At 42.8% G+C, this 20,124-nt stretch overlaps 1 protein-coding gene across 2 annotated transcripts; it reads right to left on the bottom strand.

Annotated features, from left to right (window-relative positions):
- Nucleotides 1-233: 233 nt before the first annotated feature.
- Nucleotides 234-20,055, bottom strand: par-6 (partitioning defective protein 6). 2 transcript variants are annotated; one of them, XM_084590483.1, is made up of 5 exons: nucleotides 19,981-20,055; nucleotides 19,812-19,914; nucleotides 11,821-12,046; nucleotides 8,596-9,005; nucleotides 234-1,348 (listed from the first exon to the last, which is right to left on the bottom strand). In XM_084590483.1, exons 2-5 carry the CDS (start codon nucleotides 19,875-19,877, stop codon nucleotides 1,085-1,087), a joined length of 966 nt encoding a protein of 321 aa, XP_084446609.1. In that variant the 5' UTR covers nucleotides 19,878-19,914; nucleotides 19,981-20,055; the 3' UTR covers nucleotides 234-1,084. The 2 variants fall into 2 exon arrangements, with proteins under 2 accessions (XP_084446609.1, XP_084446608.1); XM_084590482.1 differs by having other exon boundaries at nucleotides 19,812-20,032.
- Between the last annotated feature and the right edge of the window lie 69 nt (nucleotides 20,056-20,124).

Below are 20,124 nucleotides of genomic sequence, written 5' to 3'. Positions count from 1 at the left end.
ATAAAAGTGCTCTATGTATAGGAATGTCTTTACAGCAAGAGTGACTTCCAGTACATGAGTATCTGTCAGAAAAACCATTGCTGTACTTAAAGCTACAGAAGCTATACCCTAGACTGTGAAACACCAGCTGCATAGAGTTACTTTCCACTGGCACCAGAAAGCAAAATCTGTATTTAAAATTGTAGCCTGTAGTAAACCCAGGGATTTTTAAATCACCAGAATGTCGCCATGAATCTTGTAGCAAAGTTTTATTACCTGCAATTCAACTTTACAGTCACTAACTAAAAAAGGAATGTTTGGTGCAAGTCCTGGAATGCAAAGTTCGTCATAAAAACCATGCAATCACATTTATGAAGGCCTGCCTTCAGAGTCAATGTTTGTGGAAGAATTCTGGATGCACAGTTTTCTTTACAAGGCACTTGAGCTCTGAGAAAAAAGCGTGCCAAAGGAAGCATCTCGAGTTCACTTGAAAAAAAGGTAAAATTAAAAAGTGTCAGTGCAAGCACAGAACGTGCAAGATTCATCAATAAAAAAAATACACAAGAATGCACACGTCACTCGCACCTATGGAACTTGAAGAGGCAACTTCAATAACAACACATAAAAAGGTCAGTGCAGCAAGAGGCTGTCAAAATGTGTAACCTATGCACAAAATCGTATATGAAAATGAGTAACAGTCAGCATTGTTTAAAACAAAACAAAAAAGGCTTCACACACTGCAGGGAAAAATACTGCAATGTCACACATGCACAACACGTCCCTTTATGGGCCTGTCTAATGTATAAAAATATATATGGTATGCATTTGTATAGCGTCTTTCCCTAAAACAGAAAAAGCCTCAATTGCAGCTGTCTGTTGCAGCTGCCTCCGGAGGTTGTTGCAGGAATCCTGGTGCTGCTCCTTGGACGGGCTTGGGCAAGCGAGCCTGCCTGTGCGCTGGCTGAAATGAGCAACACTCGCCTGACAGCCAATGCCCTCAATATGCGGGGAAGGGGCTCTGCCTGCAGAGAGAGCCCCCTCCCCTGGTGGCTGACAAGGACAGAGACAAAGAGAGAGAGAGAAAACAAGAGTCCCTGGGCACATGTCAGAGAGTGATCACGCCGTCATGGGTGCTGCGAGGCGGAGTTTCGTCAAGGCCTTCAAATCCAGCTGTGTGGTCCCTGATTTCATCTTCATCCAAGCGGTCATCATCCGAAACTACGGATGGGTTGGAATTGTGAGAGCCATGCGACATCTGTGAGGACCGGCCAAAAGAGCCTCTTCGAGGCAGTGTGCCCACGCTGCACTGGTTAGCTGGACGGATAGTGATGATCAGGTTGGAGGAATTGGCCACCATCATGTCGGTTACCTGCAACACACCAACACACCATTTGATGCAGGTGCCAAGATATACACTGTCTACAGACTTCCAAGGCAAGACTGCAGCAGACCTCATCAGAGAAAGGCCAACTTTGCACACAAAACCTCCCACAGTAATTGGGGCAGGGCTACTTAGAACGCAAACAGGTATCATGAATGCTTGCTTAACCCTTTATACATATGCCACACTAGCTTCAAGTGCAAGAAAAAGGACAATGATGCAACTTGCTCTGTATTTTTTACTTGCCGAATAGTACTACCGAACTATGATAGGTGTGCTTGGTGTTGTGCACATTTTATAAGTGCGAGTGTACAATTCATCGTGAAACATTTTAGCAAAACATTGTTCTGTTTTTAGCCTCATAATACTTCATGAAGCAATTTTCAATTATAACGCAAGTTTTCGTATATGTCAAAAAGACAGGTATGAATAAAAACCACATCTGCAGTCTTTTTACATAGTTATTCATAAAAATGTTTAACCCCTTTTTATAAAACCCTTGGCCGAAATGGCTTGAAAGTGGTCACAGTTTCAAGAGTCATCTTGAGTTCAACCTTACCATTTGTAGGCATATGACACATGCAACTTATCACTCTTTCGGGGCCATAAAAAAAAAAAAAAGGAAGATTCTGAGTGGCTTTAAGAAGACTCCTTTTTATAAAAGCCGCATTTAAAGGGACGCTAAAGACAGCCAAAGATGGTATGAAAATCTAATAAACTACATTTGGTGACACTGTCGTCGCATATCCGGCAGCAAAAAATCGAATAATTGCCGAGATATTGCGATAAGAAGTTGAGGTTTTTTCTTGTTCCCGCCGGTCGAATTCAAACTGTGCCCTCCGACTACGTAGTTGGAGTTGAGTGACGCACACTATGACGTAAGCGGAGACTCCGTGATAGCTAGCGAGCCGGCGCGGCCCGCGGCGTCGCATCCCTCAAGGGCCAACATGGCAACAGCGTACTCGCAATGACAGCCTCAGCCGAAATAAATAAAACGATGAAGAGAGTAATTTACCGAGCGATGGGCCCATAAAGGAAGAAAAAAAAACAACATAGAGCGCTTGTAATGCACAATACTTTACATGTTTCTCAAGCTTTTGCGCTCCTTCTTGCACTGTGTATAAACAAACCGAGCCCTCGGCCATCGCAACGCTTCCGGACATGTTTACATACAAATAAGATTTAGTTACCAGCAAAATAGTGTCCTCGCTGCTGCGCTTGTCAGTTTTGAAGCTTCGTCGCACTTTTTTCCTTCAAGGTTTGTGCTACAGCTCCGTGTTCAGCGAAAATTACGTCCACGGTAGCAGAACATGACCGAAGTGCCGGCGCCACTACATTTGCCAGCGCTGTGAAATTGCACATGTTAAAATGGATCCAGTGCATAATATAGTGGGCATAGGCATCCAGAACATTAGTTGCAAGACGTGAGAGCAGGCAGCATGCGCCGATGATCAAGAAGTTGTAATTTTTAGACCGGCAGCAGAAACACTTTATTGTAAATGGGGCCATGACATAAAAACTAGAAATATTTCCACGCTTCCTGTGGCGCGTTCGTTCGTTCGTTAAACACATTTATTTATTCAAAAGGGGGAGTAGATATGACGGCAGTCCTGGGTGGCGCCCTCAGTCCAGGGCACCAGTTGAGCGTGCAGCCGTGCCCGCACTATAAGCCACTGCTGGGCGGGCAGGCTGGAGTTGCAGAGCTGCTCTTCCCAGGTTCCGCTGGCGCGGCGTAGCCGAGCGGTTAGCGCCGAACGTTACGGAGCAAGCACTAGAGAGTTCGAGTCTTACCGCTCCTGGCGGTGTTTTTTTTTTTTTTTTTTCACAAATCGATATTTTTTTAACTTTTGAAATGTATTTCTGGTGCTTCGTTATTTTTAGCTTTTACTTTTTACCCGAGGCCCTTTTTTTTCGCCGGGCGACGAGCGCAATATATCGACGCTCTCCTTGGTATGAGCGGCAAGTATGCCCCTTTTGTTTACGACGCCTGCAAATAGCACGTTGAAGGTCTTGTTGAGGCAGTATATGTTGGTCAGATGTGCCATGATTTAGTGAACAATTGAATGATAATGCGTTTTTCCTTCGGTACTTAGCATATGTATGCTTTTCGTGGCGTACGTAGCTGCAGTCAAGCGGTCAGGTCGCAGTCGAAGGGGCAACGGCGGCGATATGTTGGCGCTGAAGTGTGAACGAAGGAGCGTGTCGGCGGTAGCGGATTTCGCTCGCTCGTGCCTCCGAATGCTCAAATGGGAACCATCAAGGCGCATCTGCTGCTCCAAGCTCGTAATTCAGGCGCTGCAGGTTCAAACAAACTATCCGAGTGCGCACGAAATGCCTGAGCCGAAACATAACCAAAACTGAAGTGGGCGCCTGTGGCGCCTCCAAGTATGCTTTTGTATTTGCCTTGCAACGTTTACGTTGTCTTTCCGCCGTCGTTTACGTATGATAAAAGCGTGTTATCATGTTTGAGAAAAAACGTACTACCGCATTCAAACATGCAACGTAATTCACATTTGTCAGCCTCCGGGATCCCTAGTGCGTCATGTGATTTGTAGTTGCGAGCCTCGGCCGTTTGGCTGTGGTGGCGATACCCGTATTTCTGTTATTCTTCTTTACTACCTTATAACAGCTCCGTTTTCAGTAAGAGTGGTCTTTTTGTAATCAGGAACTAGCATTCTATCGATGCAAACCCACTTCCTTTCTCTCTTTAGTGTCCCTTTAAACAACTCAAGTGTAAGATATACCAAAATGTAGCTGTGTATATGCTCATTCATATATGTGATTAATATTTACTTTAAGAATTGTATAAGACTTGAAAAAATAAAATTATTCCAAACTTTCTGGGTACAAAAAATTTAAACAGCATGGATAAAAAAAACAACCAATAAAAATTTCAAGAATATACAAAATGCAATACAGTGCCTCTTTCCTTATATAGAATTTTACTAAATGAAATATTTCAGCAATTCTACTCCAACCTATGCTTAAATGCAGCTATATAGATGGTAGAAGAAAAACACGATTTTGACTAATCTGTAGACCAATTTCTTTTATGCTTTTCGAAAGCAGTGGTCACCACTCAAGTCCCACGGTGGCTGTTGCGAGTATGATGTACCCATTATTTCAACTAGCTTTAATCAAATGCAGAAGACAGATTACCATTGAATTACAGCTGAACCCCACAATAATGAAAACCACAAGTATGAATTTCTCGACAGAAAGAAATGCTTTAGTGGCCCCGGCCAACGTTCATAACATTCAATGTATTTCATTTCTCACAACAGCGAAACGCTTTCAGACTTCCATCTCACAACGAAGGTTTCTGAAGTAGCAGTCCATGTGTTTTCTTCGTTGTAAGCCACAACAGGAAATTAAAGCACTGGAACGCATTTTAGTACACCACTTTTTACATTTTCGGCACTTCCACACTACCAACAAGCACGAGCACATTTACGGACGCAGCTATGTTGTTTACACGTAACTGATGATGACTGCGCACCTGTAGTTAAAAAAAAAAAAAAAAAAAAGCCCACTTTTGGCGGGCTCTGATTTGTTGCCCACCAGTTCTAAAGGGCATGGCCATATCGTCATCGTGGATGTTTATGTTGGTTGCGGCCCAGCAAGCTACACATCCATTGTTTTCTTTTTTGTCTGGCGAGTCGACGTGTCGAGAAGATGCCTCCTCCGACGAAAAAGCGGATGTCTTTGATGCTTCAGAGGGCAGAACCCATCGCTCAAGATGCTAAAGAAAAAAATGGATATTCCACAAGAATTCCGTAGAGTTCACTGTTGACGATATTGAAGTCTTAAGACAGCATCTTGGCTGCTATGGAGAATGGAGCACGTGCGCAGCACAAGATGGTGACAACGTTGGCTTTTGAAGATGTAGACAAGGCTGTGTATGCCTGGTTCTTGGAACAGAGCAAACATGGTGCCACTGTCCAGAATCTTAGTGCAGCTAAAAGCCCTCGGCTTTGCGTGCCAACTAGGGCATGACACTCTTAAAGCAAGAAAAGGCAAACGACGATCACAGACTTTTTCAGATAAAGTTTCACTTCCACAGGCTTGCGTTTTCACAATAATGAAGTTGTCGCGAAAACGAAAAATTTTCTCGCCCCCGGCAATTTTGGTTTGCGGGGTTCAACTGTAACATGTTATGTTCTTCAGCCAATTTCGAAGATGTGAAGCTCTCATAACACTGCTAAAAAGAGAAATATGTTCATTTTCATCTCAGTCTTCCTTTGCTCATAACACAGCTTACAGTTCTTCAGTTTTCAAACTTTTTGTGCTTTAAGACCGGGTCATTTTGTAGAGGGTCGTGGAGTGCATGTAGTTTTCCATCAAAACTGGAAATTTGTTCTAGGAGCTGTTCTCTGAAAACTAGCTGCTCAAATCTCCTTCGATGTGGCTGAAACCCTAGCACAGGTTACTGGAACTGTAGTGAATAGAAATAGTGGCTTAGAAAGTAAGCAGGCAAAACAGCTTAAGAGTGAGCTGAAATGGAAAATAATAAAAAATGAAAGTTCTTTGGGTCACTAGTTAAAAGTTCTAGGCTGAGATGTGCCTGATTAATGAATGATTCAAGCTGTGCAGTCGTCTTCAGATTGTTCGCTGCAACTGTTGCTTTAACAAAAAAGGCCACAGCAAACCCACATAAAACCATGGCACAAAGTTTATAACGGGTCCAGGTGTGAACTTGACTATTTTTAGACATTTCAGAACAAACTGCTTCGCATATATATATATATATATGTATCTTTTTTTTTCACGCCTGCAAAAAAAGAAAAAAGAGAAGAGAGAACCAGAACTACGGTTGCTCTACCATCTGCTTTTCAACACATGAAAATTTGCGTGCTGCAATGCGTTGAAAACTACCATTTCTACATGAACGATGGCCTATGGGGAGGTCCTGAAAGAATAAAAACGAGCATGGTGCTACCATTAAAACATGTATTAGGGCAATGGCACTGCATACTGAATAAAATGAACAGTAGCCCCACCCCTCGGCAAATGATGAAAAACTAAGCTTGCCCCTGTAGTAAAAAAAATACATGCTTCTTGCAGGCGCGGAAGCCAGTTAGCACCCAACAAGCTTTTGTGACTCCACCCCCTCTAAAAACAACTAGGGACTAAAGAAAAGGAAAAAACTAAGGCGGAAAGGAAAAAGGAAAGGAAAAGAAAAGAAAAAAACAAAAGCTGAATTCAATCACCAGCCAAACATGCAGACAGGCTACAAGGTCAATATGATCAGTGTGTATGTGCACGTGTGTACGTGTACTGGCTCTGCAAACCATCCAAAGTAGAAACAGAAGAATGGTGGGCATTGAAGGTGAAACTACAGCACAGTTCATAATCAACCAATGGCAGTGAAGCTTGGATGCAAGTCATGGTAAGGCTTGCTCACCCAGCCAGACATGTGGCTCACACTACAAAATGGATCAGCTCACCAGCTGCTTTGCTGCTGCGAAGTGCAAGCAGTGTAGAGAGCAGACTTTGCACACCTGTGTGCTGTACCAGCTTTGACACTGCAGCCTTGTTATGGCCATGTCACACAAAGTTTGAATACCCCACCGAGTCAACAGACACTGAACTCAATGAGGATTGGCCGGATCCACATGGCTGCTTTCAATGTCCACTGAACTACACAAAGATAGACTCAATGGAAACTTGGAAATGACCACTGAACTATAAAGGGACCTCAAAGCAGCCTTGCAAGCATTTAATGATGGGGGCAAGAAATAACTCAAAACTAGAGGATATATCATTTAATCAATAAATTTTCGACCACGCTAACCGGTCCATAAAATCACTTTTATTGGGTAGTCAAAATGACTGCTCCGCAGACTGCCCAGTGGTAACATGTAGAAAAAGTGAAGCTATTATTGTGCGGCATATCGCTGCAGTTTGTCCATTTTTGCCTCAATGTGCTCTGACAGCCGAGACCAAGAGGTGCCCCACAACGTATGGTCCCTAGAATGCAAGTGCTGCAGCACTAACAGCTACGAACGCGACAAAGATGGCCACTGATCTGTGGCAGCTTTGCCAGCAAAAGGCAAGAGCTTCTGAAGCGAAGCGAGCATCATTGCCTGATGCTGGTTTGCCACCATTGCCTGTGCACTGTGCTAAGCTGGAGTATATTTGGGCAGCTTTCTCCGCGCAAACTTTCAAATAAAATTAGCATTTACTTCAACAGCCATTATGTTTTATTACTGTTTCACTTTGTGTTCTTTACTCAATGTTGCTGCCCTAGGACCATTTGTCTGACCACATGCTCACTACTCAATGGTCATTGAAATTGGCTGTGTGGCTGTAGGGTGCCTGGACGATCGTAAATTTCAGTGGCCACTGACTAAATGGATTTTAAGACTGTCCACGTGGAAACTGTAAAACACTGTAAAAGACCAGAGGCAAGAAGGCTGACCTGGTAACAGTTACTTTGAAGCAGTAATGTTCACAATCAAGTTAAAAAAAGAGAGAAAGACAGACACCTTCATTTTTTCGGCTGCAATACAGAAAGTTCACTTGCAGCAAACATTGCATACAAGAAACACAATCCATGCAACTGCCAAGTTCGTTATAAGCGACTTCGACAGTATGCAGCAGACATACAAATTACTCGAAGAAAAAGGTAGTTTTTTTTTTTTTAGGTGCAACGACAAATTTTCTGTTGGGCCCTGTAGATGTGCATTGTGATTTCAGCTAACTGTAAAACAGCTGCACTCTGTGCCTATATAATAAAGCTTATTCCAGACTGAGCAGATATTTTTGAAGAACTGCACCAACAGGCAAGACGGTGGAGGAGCGCAGGAGCATCAACCTTCATGTTCTGTACAATGACACTTGGCATTGCTGTCTAGCATGATCAGCTTGTGCGCATCAGTAAAAAAACCCACCAATTAGCTTTGCATAGAATAGATGCCTAGCTTAGTGCATTAATTTGTCACTAATCTGAAGCATGAGAAACAATGCAGCAAAACATAAAATACAAATTAGAAGCAAATAACACAGTATTTGATTTGAGCACTATTTGTCACATTTAAGAATGTCAAGTGAGTATGCCACCTTGCAATCCTGACTGCTTGCATGGGACTTGTTTCAGTCTCATATTTTGACCACAGGATTATGCCACTGGGACTAAATGTCAGAAACCCGATTTCACTGCTCCAATATTTTTTTTTCTTCAAGTATGTAATACAGCAAAGTGCACAATGCGCCATTAGAACAAAAGGACCTACCTGGTCTAGTGTCTTGCCACCAACCTCGATGCCATTCACTTCCAATACTTCATCATTGACAGCTAGAAGACCTGTGCCTTCAGCAAGGCCTCCAGGTACCAAGCGTGAAATAAAGATGCCCGGAAGTCTATCCAGGCCATGAGGCGTGACACGCACACTTGTGCCGTCTCGAATGTAAAACCCCAGAGGCTTGTCTGAACCATGCTTGACGAGGCGGACTCGACGACAGGTGTCGGGCACCACGTCTACATCGATAATAGATGACACCTGGCGGAAATCTTCAGGCAATGAAATGGACAGGGCCGGCCGAGCTGTTCGCACCCCAGCAGGCAAAAGGTACTGGCCAAGAAATCGCTTCTTGCGGGTGGCTCCTGGAGCTCCAAAGCCATTCAGCTCCTCACGGCTATCCCCTGCACAAGCAAAAAATGCATTTCACAGCAGGTGTTGTCATCACAAAAACATTCGTACTTCTAGTTCCAATGATTGTAGAGCAGACCAAAATACACTAGATTCTTGGTTACATAAACACTACTGATACGAATTTCAGGATCACATGAATTCATAAGTCCTCCGGATACAGTGTAATGTGTACCGTGAGCAGACTTTCAAATGTTTTGAACACGATCCATGACCACATGCTCGAGCGCTCACAGCACATGCATTGCAGATGCCACAATGGCTAATCGTTACAAGATGTGCGGTGAGCAGCACATGGCCTGGACAGCACAGACGTCGCAATTCCCAGCAGCACTGTGTGCCATCAGTAGTGAGCTAGGGCAACCTGGCTGTAAATAAATTCTGTCAGCTGAAGGCAGATCAGCGTGAATGCATCTCTCATGCTAATGGATTTAGTTTGTTTTGGATGATACAAAATTTCTCATTACCCTGTGAGATTTGAATCATTGTTATAGAATATGCAGGTCCATTTTATACTACATTCAGTACCAACATGCAAATTCCCATCCTCTATGTTACTTGTACATGGAAAGTGGCACATATAGGGCGTTCATTTCAAATGCTGCATACTGCTGCAGCCCGTGATAAATGCTCTGTGATTCACGTTGACCAAAACCTTGTTTAGAAACAAATGAAGCACTCCTGGATGCCAAGGTAGAGTGGGGATAAAAAGGAGGCTTAACATCTACAGAACATGAAAATGGAAGCCTTCAAAATAATTTTCTAATTTAACAGTGCACCTATGGAGCATTCCATTGGTAAGGAGCAACCATGAACATTGTAGAAAAGACAGTGGAAGTATCGAGCATCATTTCAAAGGCGAAGTATTTTAAAACATCCCAAAATGTATGAGAGTAAGAGGCAATGCAACCTTAAAAGAACACAAGCAAAGCATTTTTTAATTTAACAGAGTGCCAGTTTTTAAACACCCTGCAATAAATCTGTGTTGTGAAGCTGGGCATATGCTCCAGCGGCTCAAGTACTGGGCACTTTTCCAAATCGTGAAAGCTTCTCACGCGTAATCTCACATGTTGCTTCGCGCATTAAATCTTCTTGTTAATATTCTTCAAACTATACCGTTTCGGCAGCATTCCATTAAAAAAAAAGAAAGTTATCTAATATTATAGCAAGGGAGTGAAAAAGAATGGCACAGATGATACCTGCTGTCGCCTCCTGCTCCGGCAACTGAGAGCCAGCTGTGAGAGTAAAGATGGTTCCGGTCATCTGCTGCTGTGTACTGTTTATCTTTTCTCGTGCTGTCCCAGGACTGCTCTTGATGTCAACTTTTGTACTGATGCAACAGCAGTATTTATGACAGAATGCAGCATGCGCAGTGGCATATCTCACTACACGAGAAGCTGGCGCGAGTCAGACGCATCCCAGTGAACAGTGACGTTTTTGTGGTTACGTTCAGCTTCACAACATACACAAACTGAGGAATTTTAGAAAATAGATTTCCTATGACATGACGTAGAATATTTTGTCCCACTCTTGTTTAAAACACTCAGCAACTTTAAATGACCAGCTGTCTAGATTCATGCTGCGTGAAACAAAAACATTTTGCTAAGTTTTGCTTACGCATGTTTCTATGGGTTGCACTCCTTACTCGTACTCCCTTTCGTTTCATGGTGTTTCAAAAATACTCTCCCTTTCACAATCTGTTGTAGAATGTTCATGGTTGCTCTTCCCTAAAGGCATAGGTGCCAAGTCTACTCTTCACCCCCAGTTGGCTAAGCCTGGTGACAGCAGCATCACTGCATCTTGCTTATTTCACAGATCGGTGTTGGTCTGTCAGTAAATAATTTATTACGGCATCATTTAGAGCGGCTTTGCTTTCTGAGCACTGTGTTGTGCTAGGATGCTTGAACAAGAGAATGACAGCAACCATGGTCATGTGGGCCTCAAAAGTAGTGACGCATGGCCTTCTGTGTCGCCTCCTCTCGTACACAAGCTGTTATACCAGTGCCATCAAACTCTATTGGTAGAACGACATGCTGAGAAAAGCCAAACGAGCGAGGGATTACAAGGAAAAAAGAGGGCCACTTAGGCAGACTTCAGATGGCTGAGCGCATATATGCCAAAGCGTCGGTTGGCCGACCTCCATTAGAATGGCACAATGCTTCACTGTCCATACCAACAACCTTTCGTCCATGCTGCAACACTGCTCCAGGTACTGTAGCTGCTGATTTCAATATCTACTGCAGGCTTTTTCTGCTGCTTGATTAATAACTAAAATGACTTAATTTGTCCACAGGTGATGCTCACAACTGCTGCTGAGCACTTGCAGCACTGGCCAGCAGACCAAGTCACACTGCTCACTGTATGTGCATCCTGGGATAAAAGGAACTTTTAATTTCAAATACAACTCAGTACAAGAGTGCGCAACAGCACACTCTTGAGGTCATATCTGTTGCGCTGTTATGTCCTTAAACATGTTTGCATTAGGAAGTAATGCTAGATATATGGCTTTAAATTCTTTCAATGCATAACCAATGCACAAGATCCGGGCTCTCCTCAGCATATGTTGAATCTCTAATTTAAAAATTTATTGTTTATAAGGCATCAATCAGAACTAACTGTATAAATAACCTACTACATAATAGTTTTAGAAACATAAAAATGCAAAGAAGGGAGTTCACAGAGACCACAGTGCAGATAAGTATTCAAATTTATATTTTTTAGAGCACTGCCCCTTCAACTCACATGAAACAATTACTTCAAGAAAGCAACTGTAGTAACAGTACATACAGCACAAATGTCTTGCAGTACCTTTTCGCTGGATGAGCAACCGCAGCAATGGCCTAGCGGACTGGACAGCCCTGGCGAAGTTCTCGTCATTGTTGATGGGCAGGAGGTCACCATGAATGGGGTCCGTGTAGCAGAGGCTAAACGGCACCTCGCCGATGTTGTGGAACTTCTCAATAAGGCGGCAGAACTCCTCATATCGAGACAGTTCCGCCTTGTCCAGCGAAAATCGCCGAAATTCTGCATCAAACTGAGCAAAAACGAAAAAAAAAAAGACAAGATTAGTATGCCATACAAACAGCTATTAGATGAAATTCTGTGCCAACACTTCAAAGCCCATTTCTTAGCTTTTAAAGGGCCACTGTCCAGGGAAGGACCTTTTAAGCAAAGGAGCCCAGTGTTTCGATCAGGTACCGGAGATAGTCTGTGCAAAATGCTACAGTGACACGCGCGCCGAAAAGCAACGAAAACACAAATCAAAGCTCTCTCATGCTCTCCTTCGGGAAGCCAGCTTTCCCAATCCCTGCACTGGCCCATCGAGCCGCAGCTATGACATATCTGTTGAGAATGACGTCCACTGGTCCGTCTCGCTGTCTGAGGGTGAAGGATGGGTGTCTATTGCTCGCTGCGCGCTTTTCCCTCACCACGGCCAGACTGAATCCAGCGGCACGCACTCCCTCGCCAGTTCTTTTTTTTCGCGCACGCGGAGTGCCACGCTCCACATCCCGCCAAATGCGGAGGAAGGGGAATTTGTCTTGCGGAGGCTAGACAACCCCGGGCAGGAGAGTGAAAAACCTTTGCGAGGGAACGGAAGGAGAGAAGATTGACAGAATCAGGTGATTGCAGTGGCTGTAACTGCGTTACTAGTTACTCTTTTCAACAACATTTTGCGGCCTTGTGTTCTGGGGGCGAAGTCTCACAGTCACCCGGGAAGAAAATATTTTCGACCGGAGGGTGGACAGTGGGCCTTTAAAGGGTCACTGCGAACGAATGAATGCATGCGTCGACACTTTGTGTAGCAAACGCCAGAAGCTACACTACACTGCCGTTTAATTCAATATGGTGGCAACCATCCTTTTTGGCAAGGACATTAAAAGTGAATCAGCTTGCGGGAAAAATTTCAAATCCTGTTTTCTTGGTGGTAAGCAGGTCTGCTGCTGCTAGACCAGCTTCTACAAAGAGCCAGAGAACAGTCTTTTCTTGCAGAGAACAGCCGGAAGGAGTTGTCCTTATATTGTACCTTGTACACAGTGTTTTGTCCCTTTAAGCATCAAGTGGTAACCGCATGAGGCGACAACCCCTAGCGATCTGTCACGCGCCGCCGCCAACGCCTGTCGTCGCTGGCGCATACCGCATGGAGCGATGGGGCTCAGCGACAGAGAGGCGCGTTTTCAGCGTTGCTCTGTTACCGCCGCCTCGTCATTCGGTCAAGGGGAATGCAATCACGCTATATCCCATTTCTAACACTAAACAGCATGAAGTATGATAAAAGACTGCTGAAATTTCTTGTAACGCATCGCATTTTAAAGGGTCACAGCGCAGCGGTGCGCTACTACACTGCGATGCCGACTTTCATTGCAAGCAGTGACTTTCTCCTGCTCCTTTCGGAAATTAACAATATCTAGTTAACAATATCTAGCCACGCTAACCTTTTTCTTTCTTTTATTACCCTTCCAAGCTTTTACTGAATTATCTCGATGCACTCATATATACAAGGATCAGATGAAGTGAGCACGTGAAGGCACCAGCTAGGTTCTTCGCTCAAACCGGACTAGGAAAACAAACTTCACACGCAATAAAAAGAAAAAAAGAAAAAAAAAAAAAGCCAGAACAGAAGTTGAGCACCCTAAAGCCCTCTGCGATTGGCTGCCTCGCGAGCTGCTTCCGGGCGAAACGCGAAATTTTCTAAAAACCCAGAAACCGAGCGACAGCGACGAGCGGCAATGCTTTGGCGGCCCTCAGCCCGTCGCGCATGTCGCCGCGAATTGTCGCCTCATGCGGATAGCGCTTCAAAGCAACATTTAGGTCACCTCAAATGAGAACCCCCCCCCCCCCCACTCCGGCCCCGCCAATGTGGAAAAAACAAACAGACAATTGTACTCTAACAGTGACTTGTCCAATAGACATAAATGAAAAAACAAACTAAACAAAGTAAGCGTTACACATTTTAACAATACCGCATACATATACCAATTCAATTCCTTGCCTTGCATGCCTCACACAATAAATGACCTTTAACCAAAGAACAAGAAATGTCCACCACTGTCTCCAATCAATGTCAAACATTGTCAACCATTTCATTCCTCCTTGCTGACTGTGTGGTCTGCAGTCTTGAGTAACAAAAAGGAGAACAGTATGCACAAGTGGAAAGCTTTGTTTCTACTGCGACTAAGCTTACACATCAGATTAAAAGCCTTGAGGTACCATTAGAGGATTGAGTAGTAGTAGTAAAAAGACCCTGCAATTATAGCATACCAAGGCAGTATAGCTTTCTTGTGAGGGCATGGGATAAACACGCAAAGGAGTTGCGAAAAACCACCTTTCTTTTTTCTTTAAAGTTCATTTAATACCTGAACCACGCCACGGTTCATACAACAGTAAATGCTCTTTGGTATTTACATATGGGGCTTTTCAACTAGTACCATGCCTACAATACAAAAAAGTACCACTTGAACAAATAAACTTGGAACCTTGAGGAAATGGTCGCTAAAGTGAAAGCTGCACTGAAATTAGCATCCAGCCGCTTATTTCAATGGACCAAAGCACAGTACTTTCCAGTGTACAAGACGCAACCCTCCCATTCAGAAGCTCTCAATGAAAATGTCGATATACAAGACTCACCCTTGTATAAGACACACCTCAATTTACCCAGTAGGGCAAATATGACTTGACTATGCTTGCGCGACTATTGCAAAATACAGCGCATCTAACACCTATGAAAAAACTTATGCAAAATGATAGAAAAAAAAAAAAAGCATGCAACAACTGACGCCCAAACAAAAATACTCTCACAGGCAGAGCAGCAACACTGTTTTCAATCAAAGCTTACAAAGGCTTATTCTTTGGACAAGCTGCCAAAAAGCGAATTTTTGGAGGCAGAGCTGATAAAACACCCCCTTCGAACTCATAATCGTTGCTTTAATCGTCGCTGTGTATGGGAGTTCTCGTTCTCAGACGTTGGGCGCACGAGGTACAGTGCTCGCAGGAAGTGGGAAACATATGCAGGTGCCACCAAACAATGCTGTAAATGTCAACTAGAAAAATGAACAGGTTTCTCATGGCTTGTCTCGGCAGTGTGGCCAGGCAAGGAGTGCAGATATCGCAACTTTTTGGCACCTTATATTGCTAATGCTTAGGGCCTGTGAGACTGCCATAGGTTTCGTAATCGTGGAAGTCTCAAGCACTGTCATTTTACGACAAAATTTCATCTAACAGCACGCAAAACTCCAAAAATACACACACAAGACGCATCATTGTATAAGGTGCCCTAGCAAGATTTGTGTAAAAAACCACACTGTATACACTGGAAAATACTGTAAATAAGCATGGAGATGGTTCCCAAAACAAAGTTTGCAATATTCTAAGCTATGCATATATTTAGCTATACTGCGGCATTTAATACTTGCATTAAAAGCATTAACACAGCGCCACTTCAAGAACAAAGGACACTACACCAAATGTCATAGCTACCTCACGGCGGCTATGACTATGTCCAAGGATAGCACTAGCCAAAACAGGCTACAAGTAAACTTTTATGAATTGTAACATTTGAACTTTCAAGGTTGAAAAATCTTGCATATCTGCTAAAATAATACATCCTGACACAAAAGTGATATATAAGTGTTTTCCAGCTGCAGTATGTTGGAGTTCATACAAGTGAAATTATTTTGCACTGCATTGATTAGCACTTCTGCAGGGGATTTTTCAAAAGTTCAATTATATGTATTGCATTCTTTGCATGTAAGCAACTAAGGATGAGGTTAAAAAGTGTGTTCTGTTTAGTGAATTGAACCTTTCCAAATCTGCAGTTATTTGTTACGTCTGGTTTTTGAAAACTTCTAAGAGACATTCGTTCAAAAGGTATTTCATTGCATACAGATCTTTCTGTACTACACTCCTGGCAAAGTCCCATTGCTGTAGTTACAAGAATAGAACATCCTGCTCAGCAGTTTACAGTTCAGCCACCATGAAACTGCACAAGTGCATGCATAGACCAGCAGCATTGCTGGCAATAGCAAAATGAAATGAACCAACAGGGGAAAAGACTTGCAAAAAAAACCTATCTATAGCTAGCCTGTAAAGAGGCAATGACCAGAGGCAGGAAATGTATAGAGTGCAGTTGCCATCCCAGCTTCCGAAGCAACAAGATAACCCCCCAATGCCCCTAAATTACTTTCTTCGTTAAAGGGTGGTGTGCACTTGTAACTAAAGGACAATGGCACATAATGTGTCAGTTCGTTCAAACAGCTGTGCAACAAAGCAAAGATAGTGCGTGCCATCTGGAACTTGCAGCAATGACAATCTGAGACACCAACGGGCCCGCCATATTGTTGACAGTATTTGTTCAGAAACAAGTAAAAACGATTCATATGCTGCTCTGGCAAGGCTAACTAATGGTGAATCATAGAACAGTGCATCTGCCAGAAATATTTAACAAAAATAAACGGATGCCAATGCCTTCATTCATTTTCACCACCAATTGTGTTTTCTTTTAATGATGCAGTGGCACATAGAATAAGTTCAACAAAAGCGCACTCCCAAGTTACCATGCCATAATTGTCACCAGATCTCTCTCGTGACAGGTCACGAATAGCCCGCCAAGTGAACCAATCTGCCCGTGAAAGAGGGGTATTCCGTGCTTACTGCATGCTAACAATCTAATTTTAGATGCCTCAAAATCACTAAGCTATGAGCAATAGTACACAACATCTAGCTCTTAGAATGTTCAAACATTCATATTCCCCTAATTACATTGCACAATCCCAAGATGCACTTGCATTGTTGCACCAATTTCAGGTTATGAAATATTCAGTATAAAATTGCCAAGTACTACCCGTAGATTTCTTTTTTATTTATTTACAATACTGTAAGCCCTTACGGGTTGTTACAGGGTGGGAAATAAAGCGATAGTACAGAAGAAAGGCACACACATTACTATAAGAAATACAATTTTAGTTTTTCCTCAAAAGCCTCAGCTGAGCTGGTGTTATGAAAAATGTGGAGGTTCAGGTTATTATATTCAACAATGGGTTTTGAAAGGAACAAGTACTTAAACAGGTCAATTCTAGGAGTGTACGGCATAATGGCAAATGAGTGATTAGTATGCGCTGATAATCTCCCTGGGGGTCGGATATACAGAGTAGAGTCCAAGTTAAACTTATTTTCAGGGAGAATATAAAGAAACTTGAGGCACGCTATTTTTCTGTGTGTGGCTAGTTTAGGCATTTGAGCTTGGATGCGTAAAGCAGTGACTGTGTTTTGCAGTAAGCAGAAAATATGAGCCTTAAGGCTAATCTTTGCACCCTCTCGAGTTTATTGATCTGGTACTGGCAATGTGGGTCCCATATAATGTTTGCATACTCTAACTTAGGTCGGACCATACTTTTAAGTGCTTGAAGTTTAACATCAGGTGTTGGGTGTTTCAGTTTACGTTTTAAGAAGCCAAGTTTTCGTTGAGCTGAACAACATAACTGATCAATGTGTACGCCCCACTTTAAAGTTTCAGTAATTGTGATGCCTAAGTATGTTAATTTGTTACACCTTTGGATTGGAATGTTGTTAATACTACAGGTAAAAAGTAGGGGAGATTTCTTGCTGGTTATGGCCATGGCAACAGATTTCATTGGATTGATTTGCATATCCCATTTCATACACCAATCATAGACTTTTTTCAAACACTGGTTCAGCAATATTTGATCATCATCAGTTCTTACGTGGCAAAACAAGAGAGAATCGTCTGCAAACAGTTGCACTTCCACATGACAGTCTATATTTTCAGCAATGTCGTTAGTGTATATTAGAAATAACACCGGACCTAAAACAGAACTTTGTGGTACACCCGATGATACATGAGAGGTGAATGAATGTTCGCCGGCTATTTCAACAGATTGTTTCTTGTCTGAAAGGTAAGCGCGAAGCCAGTTAACTTCGGAAGGGCAATTAAAGAACTGTAAAACTAAACACTTATGTCCAGAGATGATGACCAGTCACCGATGTGGTCTGCTTGCTTCACATTAATTTTGCTTCTCAAAGTTTCACGGAGCTGATGCTGTTTCAGTGTGTTATGTTTCAATGCTTCAAAAATGACGCTATACATGAACGAGTATAACAGATTCCCCATATGGCAGGCATGCTCAACCTTCTAACAACATTCCAGATCTAATGCTTAGTTCAGTAACTGGGGAATTTCTCACATTAGCTGCACAATGAATTCAGAACGACTATTAAACCACATTGAGTTCACTCAGTACTTCATGAACAATGACAAGCATGATAAATACAACCATGAGCTAAACCATGAAAGAACCAATTTATGCAAAATGTGGAAACAGCCAAAAAACAAAAAACAAAGAAACAACAATGCCTTGCAAGTCTAGGGTACGCAACGCAACAAACAGCCAGCTGTGGCAGCCATGAATGCATAATTCAATATTGGTTACCCATTTTTCCGCAATATTCCTTAACTCCTGCAAATCAATGCAAGCTCAATTTGAAAACTGAACCAAACCATATGATTTGGTTCAGTATTCAAGCACTCACAGATCTTTTGTTAACTTTGAAACAGACGCTCAATATCAGCATTATGTGCAAATATGAAAAACAGTAGTCACTTCATATTTAGAGCACCATAGAAACATGTTTTGTTGACAGATTTACTACACAAACGAGTTTAGCACACAAGAATGACACACAGGAGCACAAAAACTTGCCATAGTCTACATGTATGTTTGATTTGCAAACTTGGTACCCAAGTACTGGTCACTTTATTGCACAGCAAGAAACGAAGTACCCGTGGACATGCATTGAATTCGAGGCTGATTGCAAGTAATAATAAAAAAAAATGGAGGCAGCTGCTTTGTTGTCTGTTTCCTCGTACTGACTTCATAAGTAGCCAACATAACACTAAATAACCCAAATGGTGCTTTCAGTACAATATTCTTGAAGACAAGGTTTTGAACAAAATTCACGACTATTACAACTTACATAGCGCTGAAGACACATTTATTTTCAGTAATAAGCAAATATATTAAAGGGCTGCATATAACCGAATGTTGCAAGCGAGTTTCGATTCACTATTTGCGAGATAAAATGACAGCGCCTCGAATGACATCCCAAAGCAGAACCCTGGGGCACTTTCGGCACAATTAAGTTGACTCCCATAAAGGAAAAGAGAGGAGGAGGGCTGAAATCCGCTCTCATTTGTATGCATTCCTGGCGGCTGGCGAGGCTGCAGCCACCCGTGAAAAAAAAGGCGTGCCCTCCAAACGCACCAAGACTAGGCAGGCATACACATTCCAAACATTAGATTCCTACTATCAAAGCATCATTTTTGATTTATCAAAATCCACTACACTTGTCTCTGCCGACAATACAAGTCAGTCGAGGCAAACGACTACGTCCTAATGAAAGCAGGTCAAGATTTGGCATGAATGCCGCCAAAAACAACCAGGACATGACACGACAACGGTGCCACAGGAGTCAGCCACTTAGGTCGCTCCCTTCTGCATATTTTAAAACGAACTAAGCAAAAAATGCATACATTTTAGACGCAATAAAAGGTACACTACAAGCTTTCAGTATTTTGACGTAATCAAGTCGAAAAATAAGTTTAAACTGTGTGGAACATGAATGGCACGCGTACTTACGCACTGCGACCTGTAGGGAGAGCAAAGTAAGTACAACAGTCATTTTTAAAAGAATACTGCATTCGTCAACAACGTAAATACTCAAGTACCGTTAATGAAGTTAAGGAGACAGCACCTGCCAAATTAGGCCTAGAACACACTGAAACTTACCTTGCTTTTTACTTCTAAAATACTGCCGTTCTGGAGATGATGCAAATTCTTCAGCGGTTTGGACATTGCTCGTTCATTGAGCAGACTACAGCACTAACATGTCCTGTAACGGTACAAACGTTCGTGATTAAAACTTTATAAACAAAAGTCGACAGACATGCTCACACACCATGACACACACACAAACTTCCTCTCAAGCAAAAATGTCGTCATCGCATACCGCAGCGCAGGTTGCTTCGGCTCTTTCGGCTGCTGCGCTCGGCATGCGCTCTAGGGCTCTAGGTGCCCCCGCTTGTATTGCTTCTCTAAAGCA

The sequence above is a fragment of the Amblyomma maculatum genome, chromosome 1 (genome assembly GCF_055883805.1).
Source record: "Amblyomma maculatum isolate TAMU_Amacu chromosome 1, ASM5588380v1, whole genome shotgun sequence".
NCBI classification, from domain to species: Eukaryota; Metazoa; Arthropoda; class Arachnida; order Ixodida; family Ixodidae; genus Amblyomma; species Amblyomma maculatum.
The sequence above is the reverse complement of the archived record's forward strand: the minus strand, read 5'-3'. Positions and strand labels throughout refer to the sequence as shown.

What these genes read in the sequence shown, in the direction of transcription:
- par-6 (XM_084590483.1), bottom strand. Translation starts at nt 19,877, where the DNA reads ATGTCCAAACCGCTGAAGAATTTGCATCATCTCCAGAACGGCAGTATT. An exon ending in GTTGCTCATCCAGCGAAAAG is followed by an intron (nt 9,006 to 11,820) that starts GTACTGCAAGAC and finishes TTGCTTGTGCAG; the next exon opens with GGGATAGCCGTGAGGAGCTG. An exon ending in GTGGCAAGACACTAGACCAG is followed by an intron (nt 1,349 to 8,595) that starts GTAGGTCCTTTT and finishes GGTGTGTTGCAG; the next exon opens with GTAACCGACATGATGGTGGC.